We start from the raw sequence: 10,000 nt of genomic DNA, 5'->3' as shown, positions 1-10,000 counted from the left end.
ACAGGAGAAGAGATACAGAGAGAGAGAGAGACAGACAGACAGATAGACAGACAGACAGACAGACAGACGTATAGATAGATAGATAGATAGATAGATAGATAGATAGATAGATAGATAGAGACGGACAGATGGAGAGAGACACATGGAGAGATGGACAAACGGAGAAACGGACAGATGGAGAGATGGACACGTGGAGAGACAGACACACGGAGAGATGGACAGACGTAGAGACGAACAGACGGACACACATACAGACGGACAGACAGAGAGATGGACAGAGGGACACATGGAGAGACGGACACACAGAAAGACGGACAGATGGACACATGGAGAGACGGAGAAACGGACACACAGAGAGACCGACACACGTAGAGACAGACAGATGGACACACGGAGAGAGGGACAGATGGAGAGATGGAGAGATGGAGAGACGGACAGACGGACAGGCAGACACACAGAGAGAGGGACAGAAGGAGAGATGGAGAGACGGACACACGGAGAGAGGGACAGAAGGAGAGATGGACACACGGACAGATGGACACACGGAGAGAGGGACAGATGGAGAGATGGAGAGACGGACAGACGGACACACGGACAGACGGAGAGGCAGACACACAGAGAGAGGGACAGAAGGAGAGATGGAGAGGCAGACACACGGAGAGAGGGACAGAAGGAGAGATGGAGAGATGGAGAGACGGACACACGGAGAGAGGGACAGAAGGAGAGATGGAGAGATGGACACACGGAGAGATGGACAGACGGACACACGGAGAGGCAGACACACGGAGAGAGGGACAGAAGGAGAGATGGAGAGACGGACACACGGAGAGAGGGACAGAAGGAGAGATGGAGAGATGGACACACGTAGAGATGGACACACGGAGAGGCAGACACACGGAGAGAGGGACAGAAGGAGAGATGGAGAGGCAGACACACGGAGAGAGGGACAGAAGGAGAGATGGAGAGATGGACACACGGAGAGATGGACACACGTAGAGATGGACAGACGGAGAGGCAGACACACGGAGAGAGGGACAGAAGGAGAGATGGAGAGACGGACAGAAGGAGAGATGGAGAGACGGACAGAAGGAGAGATGGAGAGACGGACACACGGAGAGAGGGACAGAAGGAGAGATGGAGAGACGGACACACGGAGAGATGGACAGACGGAGAGATGGAGAGACGGACACACGGAGAGACGGACAGACGGAGAGACGGAGAGAGGGACAGAAGGAGAGATGGAGAGATGGACACACGGAGAGATGGACACACGTAGAGATGGACACACGGACACACGGAGAGGCAGACACACGGAGAGAGGGACAGAAGGAGAGATGGAGAGATGGACACACGGAGAGATGGACAGAAGGAGAGATGGACAGAAGGAGAGATGGAGAGACGGACACACAGAGAGATGGACAGACGGAGAGATGGAGAGACGGACACACAGAGAGATGGACAGACGGAGAGATGGAGAGACGGACACACGGAGAGAGGGACAGAAGGAGAGATGGACAGAAGGAGAGATGGAGAGACGGACACACGGAGAGAGGGACAGAAGGAGAGATGGACAGAAGGAGAGATGGAGAGACGGACACACAGAGAGATGGACAGACGGAGAGATGGAGAGACGGACACACGGAGAGATGGACAGACGGAGAGATGGACAGACGGAGAGACGGACAGACGGAGAGAGGGACAGAAGGAGAGATGGAGAGACGGACACACGGAGAGAGGGACAGAAGGAGAGAAGGACACACGGAGAGATGGACACACGTAGAGATGGACAGACGGACACACGGAGAGGCAGACACACGGAGAGAGGGACAGAAGGAGAAATGGAGAGACGGACACACCAAGAGATGGACATACGGAGAGACGGACAGACGGAGAGATGGACACATGGAGAGGCAGACACACGGAGAGAGGGACAGAAGGAGAGATGGAGAGACGGACACACAGAGAGATGGACAGACGGAGAGATGGAGAGACGGACACACGGAGAGAGGGACAGAAGGAGAGATGGACAGAAGGAGAGATGGAGAGACGGACACACGGAGAGAGGGACAGAAGGAGAGATGGACAGAAGGAGAGATGGAGAGACGGACACACAGAGAGATGGACAGACGGAGAGATGGAGAGACGGACACACGGAGAGATGGACAGACGGAGAGATGGACACACGGAGAGACGGACAGACGGAGAGAGGGACAGAAGGAGAGATGGAGAGACGGACACACGGAGAGAGGGACAGAAGGAGAGAGGGACACACGGAGAGATGGACACACGTAGAGATGGACAGACGGACACACGGAGAGGCAGACACACGGAGAGAGGGACAGAAGGAGAAATGGAGAGACGGACACACCAAGAGATGGACATACGGAGAGACGGACAGACGGAGAGATGGACACATGGAGAGGCAGACACACGGAGAGAGGGACAGAAGGAGAGATGGAGAGACGGACACATGGAGAGATGGACACACGGAGAGACGGACAGACGGAGAGATGGACACATGGAGAGGCAGACACACGGAGAGAGGGACAGAAGGAGAGATGGAGAGACGAACACATGGAGAGATGGACACATGGAGAGGCAGACACACTGATTGGCTTTAAAGGGTTTTCAGCTCTGATTGGCTGTAGAGGGTGGTGAGCTCTGATTGGCTGAGGTTTGTTGATGCTGATGGAGTTCAAAGCAAATGTGTTTCAGATCAAACACAGCAGGAGCTTCTCTGAACTCAAACGCTCCACAGAGACTCACTGCTAACAGGCAGCTTTAACTCGCTCACACAGACCAAGGACTGAACTGCATTATAATCATGTGTGTGTGTGTGTAAGCTTGATTATTATCCATCACAGCGTCTGTTACTGCTGTTTAACTCCGTGATGAAAGCTCAGAGCTGGACTTACTCTGGACGGAGCGTTGACCACAGACAGGTTATATCCGTACAGGAAGGACGATCCTACGGATCCGAAGAACGCGGCGCTGATCAAACAGATGGTCAGACGCTGATGGGAAGAGAAACACACATTACTCACACACTGAGGGTATTTCGGTGGCTGATGTCACGCTGGTGTTTTTAGCGGCGTGTGGTCAGTGAGTCTGATCTCCAGGATCTCCAGAGATCATCAGCGGATCACGCTGTGTGTGTGTGTCACATGATCACATGACCTGTACCTGTCTGTCCTCACGTGCTCATAATGCTGATCATCACACACACACACACACACACACACACAGCAGTGAACCTCCACATCCATCTGGGACACACAGGATTTAACGGATCTGTCGCTTCCGCATTAGTCTGATTGAACGTTTTATGAATATTCATAACCAGGCTTCTCCGGATCACAGATTCAAACACACCGGAACTAGTGATTAGTGTCTAATGTGCTGGCAGGTGAGGATCTTGTTGAAATGAGGTTGAGATAATGGTGAACGCCTATGAATACACATAAATAAATGTTTAAAAGATATGTAAGAAAAGACAAAAACATGACTCAACATCCTTGATTCATGATGTGAATAAGCAATGAAATGCTGACCGGAAAAGGATAGTTCACCCAAAAAAGAATATTCTGTCATCATTTGCTCACCCTTAACCTGAATGAGTCGATCTTTTCTGGTTCCCATTCACTTTCACTGTATTTCTTTACTTATTATTGAAGTCAATGGCTACTGTCAACTGTCTGGTGAACAACATTCTTCAAAATATCTTCTTTCTTTGTGTGTGTGAGAGAAAGTGTGTGTGTGTGTGATTCTGCTGAGCTGTGAAAGAACAGACAGATGAAGGATGGATCATCTACATTATATATTTAGTGTTTCAGGAACAGCAGGAAAGTGTGTCAAGGTCAGTGGGACGCAATCTAAATCAAACCTTACCACACTCTCTTTCTCCCTCTCTCTCTCTCTCTCTCACACACACACACACACACACACACACAATCGCTCTCTCTCTCTCTCACTCACACACACAAGCACACACACACACACACACACACACACACACACACACACCTGTTTAGGTGGACTTTCGAAGTCACTGCTGTCTTTGTGCTGCGTTTCCTCCTGTTTGGTCTTTTCCTCCATCTCTCACTATCAGACCCCTGAAACACACACACACACACACACACACACACACATGAGGAACATTCTCTCCAGCACTAACACAGTTTTCATGATCACAGGTGTGTTTGATCCGGGCTGCAGAGCTGTGGATGTCTTCAGGAACGCAGTGTGTGCAATGTTCATTTATAGTCCAGACAGAATCTACAAATTGTTTTCATGTTTCCTGTTCTGGGTTTTGGTTGTAAATGTGTGTGATTGTGCAAGATTAATTAAAATCTGGTAAACATCACACAAACACATGAGCTGAAATCCTGTGACAGACAGACAGAGCCACAGCGCCCCCTGCTGGAGGAGACACACTACACTTACACCAGTGTCCACCATGCAATAGTGCTTCAACACTGAGCTTCTACAGCTGCCCAATTCATAACAACCACGGATGAATTTAGAAGCAGCTGTAATGTATTTTTGTGTAGCAGATATATATTAGTGCCCCTCATCAGTGACGCACACATGAGTGAAATGGATTATTGAAACAAAGAAAACAAATGGGTAACATTTTGGCTTCATAAGTGTTGGAAAGAAAGTTTCATGATTTTTATGTTTTTTGCATTCTACCAAAATAGTGACATGTGTAACTATTAGGAATGGATATTGGTCAAGCTCGGGGTAGATTTTTCAGATACTGGTCATGAAAATATTCCACCCTGTTAGGGACATACAGATAGTTATCACAACATGTTAATAATGCAAATGTTAAAAAAAACAATAATAAACTTTTCTTGGATGGTATAGGTCCTTTATGCCATCTTATGTTATTTGAAAAACAATAACAAAACAATTATTGATGATTAGAATATGTCTTAATTATTAAGAACAGATTCTTTTTGTGCCAATTTCTGCCAATAGGGTTGTAAATAATAATAAAAAAATGCTCAAAAACATATATATGCTGTTAGTGCTCCTCACCTCACAAAATAAGACACAAGTATGCCAAACAGTTAACGTTTGAAATTATTATTTAAAATGACTTGTCTAACAGGGTGGACACCAGTGTTAACAGGTTCATTAACGGTGGACAAGCTTTCCGTCATTGTCCTGCATGGTTTCCGTCTGTAATGTGTGGAACTACACCTATATAATATCATTTCAAAATGATATATATATATATATACAAAAATAATAATAATCCAGATTTCCTTTGGGGGAGGGACACAAAGAAATAGCTATGTGGTTTTCTATTATAATCAATCATGGTGGCAAAACTATTATCTGTTCATATGACTAAATATAGAAATGTATTTGCTATATAGACTAAATACTATTTATTCTATTAGAATCTCCACCCTGTTAGTTGCACGTTCCACCCTGTTAAGTTTATAAACAGGGTGGACAATTTTGAGCTTAATTAGCCATAGCTCATTAAGTGATCCAGATTTAGCTAGCTAACTTTCTACAGATGAACAGAACTTTTATTACTATGTCAGATTTGTTTTTTTTTATAGAACAAACATTCTCCACAATATAGCCTAACAGGGTGGAACAAGCAGTATAACATTTCAAAAACGAAAAAAACTCAGTTTGTACAGATGAATTCCTGTGGGAAAAATAAATGATGTCACTTCGGCAGTTGGTTTAGGAAGGTGAGGAAGTACTAACAGGGTGGAAAATGACTTCAGGACACGGACATTGAAGAACATTTTCACATGATTAATGTATACTATTAGAAGCAGTTCATCTAATAAACTAATCTAACCTAATCTATAAGATAATTAAAACACATTTCAAGTTTTTTTTAATAATTTTATGGTTTATATTTCTTGTGGAAGTTAATTACTTTGCACTGAGGACATAATAAAATTTAATGCATATATCAATGAAAAGGTGTGTAAAATACAAAATAGTATTTATAATTTCTATTATCCATTTTTAAGTGATAGAGAAGACCTAAATATACAATTAAAGCCATATCTTATAAATATGTGACTAATTTTAGAGAAAATATGATTAAATAAATCATTGGGACATAAGTCACTGTATAAGAGGAATGACCCAAATATTGGGTGGGACTTGTTTTCTTCTGCAGTTGTTGATTGGATGTTGAGATGTAAATAACCATCAGAAAATGTAATGAAAGAATAAACACAACATTTCTTGTATTAGTTATTAACACAATTACTCCAGATTTGGATTTCTCTTTTGATTGCTCCATAAATCAGAAAATACTGTCAACAGACAGAAAATCAACACATTTTCACTCTGTTTTTAGGAGTCAAATATTGTGTAAATCAGTGTGAATGAAATATGAACAAACCTTCAGAATACAGAAACACTGAATACAGAAGATTGAAATCTACAGATGCAGATAGATAAAGTGCAATAAAATAAACACTCCTATGTGAATTCATGTTTTCTGTCCGCTAGACTGAAAGAAGAGATGAGATCTGGAGCAAAACAGAGCGAAACCTCTGAACAGAGCAGTGCATGAAACACAGACTGTTTGACCTCCGTGACCCCGTGATAACCTCGCTGTGCTGATTCGAGTCGTATCATGAGTCAACACCAGACAGAGATAGAAGAGCCCTGCAGGGATTATCAGAGATTCTCAACCCTTCTGCCAAAACAGCTTAACAACTAATACAATAGTTCAGTTTTGTATGAAATGGCAAAGCCATTATATTTTGTTCATGATTTCAAGTTAATTAAGAAAAACGTTGCAGCATTTTTTTGGTCGTTAAATGTAAGTTTTTGTTTTTTAAAGTAAAGTATCGACCAAGTGGCCATCAAAACATACAAAACAACAAGCAAAACAAACTTTTGTTCTATATTAATATTTACATATGCAAATGCATAAATACACATAAACATGAACATATATACACAGTGCTTAATTTGTAAATTGCGAGGTGCCGGATCAAACCGGGGTAACGGATCCGGCATGTGATTACAGGAGGGAGAGGTGACGAACATTCGCGCAGTCACACTGACGGACCAGTTTAAGTGATTTTAAGAGCATGCATCAGGTCTGTAAGGTCATGAAAATGCCATGCGATTTTAAAACAACAATTTCCAGGTCTAAAAACGTTTGAAAAAGTTTAAAAGGAATTTTATTTTTCAAATTTCTGTGTAATATTTATATTTAATCAGGTCCTACATTTCTGAGGTTTTAATAATTCTCGAAGCTTCAAGTTTATAAAGAGGTAAATCCCTGCATTTATTCAACATAGCTTGTAGGTTTGAATAATAAAATAAATCCACACAAACAAGATTCAATCAGTCATTCGAAACCATAAACTCTCTCGAAGCGCTTCATATCAGCGCATCTTGTCTGCACTTCAGCGACCTGCTGCACGCTGCCATACAAGACTCACTCACATTTAGATCGGGACAGAAGACAGAACTGGCACTTGACTTGAGTAATCAGGTAATTGTTGCATTGCACCTGAATGATTAACACACACTCACTCACTCACACACTCACTCACACAAACACTCTCACTCTCTCTCTCTCACACACACACACTCTCTCAATCACTCACTCTCACTCTCTCACACACACTCTCTCACTCACTCTCTCTCACACACACTCTCTCACTCACTCACACAAACACTCACACTCTCTCAATCACTCACTCTCACTCTCTCTCACTCACTCACACACACACACACACGTTTGTTTCTGTGTAAAGTGTGTTCATCCCATAGGTGTAATGGTTTTTATTCTGTAGAAACTGTATATTCTATGTCCCTTCACCAACCCTACACCTAACCCTAACCCTCACAGGAAACTTTGTGCATTTGTGTGTTCACGTGTTTGTGTGCGTTCACTGTTCTGGGTGTGTGTGTGTGTGTGTGTGTGTGTGCACTTTGGATGGGTTAAATGCAGAGCATGAATTCTGAGTATGGGTCACTATACTTGGCTGTATGTCACGTCACTCACTGTCACTTTAGATCAAATGAAATAATGACTGCATTTATAAATCTTAGTTCATGTTAATTTCAACTTATGTTCTGTCTGCTTCTATAATTCAATGTAGCTAAAATTAACTAACAATAAATATATTTATTAATCAGTGTTAACAAATAATATTAAGAAGGACAACAATTAGTAATTGCACACTGTTAGTAAATGTTAACCTGCTTTAACTAAAGTGAACTAATGGGACTTTAATGTAAAGGGTTACCTATTGTTCTTTCATTCATTTGAACTTTAATCTTTTGCACTCTGATCTCGAAGCACGTGTTTACTTTATATATTTTTTGCTTCATTTTCTTAAAAAAAAAGTTAGGAGGACAACACTTTTTACTTACTACAACCATACACAGTGATTAATGCTTCAACAACTACTGTGAAAGTTTGATACCTTCATATACCTAATCTACATCGAGTTTAATAGGGCTATAAATAACTACATTATTAGCCTGATAAGTAGGCTCTGAAGCAAAATTATTTAAAAAACCTTGTGTACTTTCTGTATTCTGATTAATTAAATAATTGTGAAGTTTCTCTATATATTTCCTTATTAACTAAAACACAAAATGTGAAAAATTAGCATTGAACTTCTACATTGTTTAAATGTGGTCAAGTAAGTAAGTGTCAAGACCACAAACAGGAGACATGAAGCACTGAACGCACCACAGAAACTCATTAGTTGCTCTTAGACGCAAGTTAACTAATATTTTACAGTACACCTGTCTGAAATACCACAGAAGAAAGCAAGTGCACAAACCTCCTGCTGCTCTGATTGGTCGATCGGGTCGGAGCTTCAGTGCGGAGCTGCAGACCGCAGACACATGACAGTGAACACACAGCGCTCATAGATCTCACTCGCTCATTCTCACACACACCACACACACACACACACTCGCTCTCACTCTGTGTGTGTGTGTTTGTTTAACCTTCAGGATGAAGTCCAACAAAAGCAGCTCCAGCTCGTCATGTTTCAGCGGCCTGCTGTGAGCTGGTCTCAGATCAGATCAGATCACTGTATATCTGAGACGGACAGGTGCTGGTTTTAGAGGTTTAATGTTTGGACAGATCACTAGCTGCTTTCTCATTATCGGCCGAACGGTTGTCTCTGCTCAACTGTTCCATTCGGTGACGATCGGAGCCAGTCAACACGAGTACGGCTTCATGTTCCCCTGTGGTGCTCAGGGCCGTATTAACCTTTGAGCAGCTGAAGCGCTGTGTGGCCAGATGAGACGCTAACTATGTTTCTCGACTGGTTTCTCGCTGGTCAAGTTTTGATGGATGAAGACTGCGGTCAAGGTAAAGGAGAGACAGGAGTCGTACAGTAAGCTCGTAAGCACACATGAACACATGACAGAAGATAAGCTCGTGTAATTCTCCAAGGACCGTTTATCTGCACATCAGCAATCGGTTCATTCAGCAGAGATGAAAGATCATGAGGTGTCATAGTCCTAAAGGTGTGTTAAACACACGTCCTGAGGTTACCCGAGATGTTTTATTGCTGCAGGAACGCTGTGATGAGCAGTTTGATCGCTCTCTCAGGTCAATGATGGAGTCTGTCAGTGATAAAGTTCTCAGTATTGATCAGAACCTCAGTCACGTCACACTGCTGTGTCTCAATGAGACTCACGAGCAGACAAGCGCTCTATAGTTACTCTGCTGTCTATGTATAATAATATCATACACACATAGCGCTATCATCTCGTCTAATAGTCACTATCATCTCTAGTAGTCTAATGACATTATACCTAACCAAGGGCGGCGCGTCCACATGCAGCGGTTTCTCTCTGTCCCGTCTGAACGGTGTTTTCATGTTTTTTGTCTTGTGAGTCACGGTGTTTTTGTACGTCTTCGTCGCGTCTAACTGTCTTTAAGTGCGCATACAGTCATGGGTTTCTGCTCGATGTCGGCAGAACCACATTTTTAGAGTTAAACTCCACACAGACTGAAGAGGTG

General features: G+C 43.0%; 2 protein-coding genes across 5 annotated transcripts in view; one reads left to right on the top strand and one right to left on the bottom strand.

The window, feature by feature from the left end:
* Positions 1–10,000, top strand: part of LOC128027440 (cytokine-like protein 1) — a 139,641-nt gene that overhangs the window by 124,992 nt on the left and 4,649 nt on the right. The gene's annotated exons all lie outside the window — the stretch shown is intronic.
* slc2a9l2 (solute carrier family 2 member 9, like 2) overlaps positions 1–10,000 on the bottom strand; it is a 28,031-nt gene that overhangs the window by 14,529 nt on the left and 3,502 nt on the right. For 3 of the 4 annotated variants that reach the window (XM_052615051.1, XM_052615050.1, XM_052615053.1), the window contains exons 2-3: positions 4,024–4,112; positions 2,916–3,014 (exon numbers count right to left, since the gene is read on the bottom strand). In XM_052615051.1, coding sequence (XP_052471011.1) covers positions 2,916–3,014; positions 4,024–4,095 — 171 coding nt within the window. In that variant the 5' untranslated portion in view covers positions 4,096–4,112. Of the gene's footprint in view, positions 1–2,915; positions 3,015–4,023; positions 4,113–8,804; positions 8,944–10,000 lie in introns of those variants that run through there. The other variant, XM_052615052.1, reaches the window with a different exon arrangement.

The sequence above is a fragment of the Carassius gibelio genome, chromosome A14 (genome assembly GCF_023724105.1).
Source record: "Carassius gibelio isolate Cgi1373 ecotype wild population from Czech Republic chromosome A14, carGib1.2-hapl.c, whole genome shotgun sequence".
Lineage (NCBI taxonomy): Eukaryota > Metazoa > Chordata > Actinopteri > Cypriniformes > Cyprinidae > Carassius > Carassius gibelio.
This window is presented reverse-complemented; position numbering and strand designations above follow the sequence as displayed.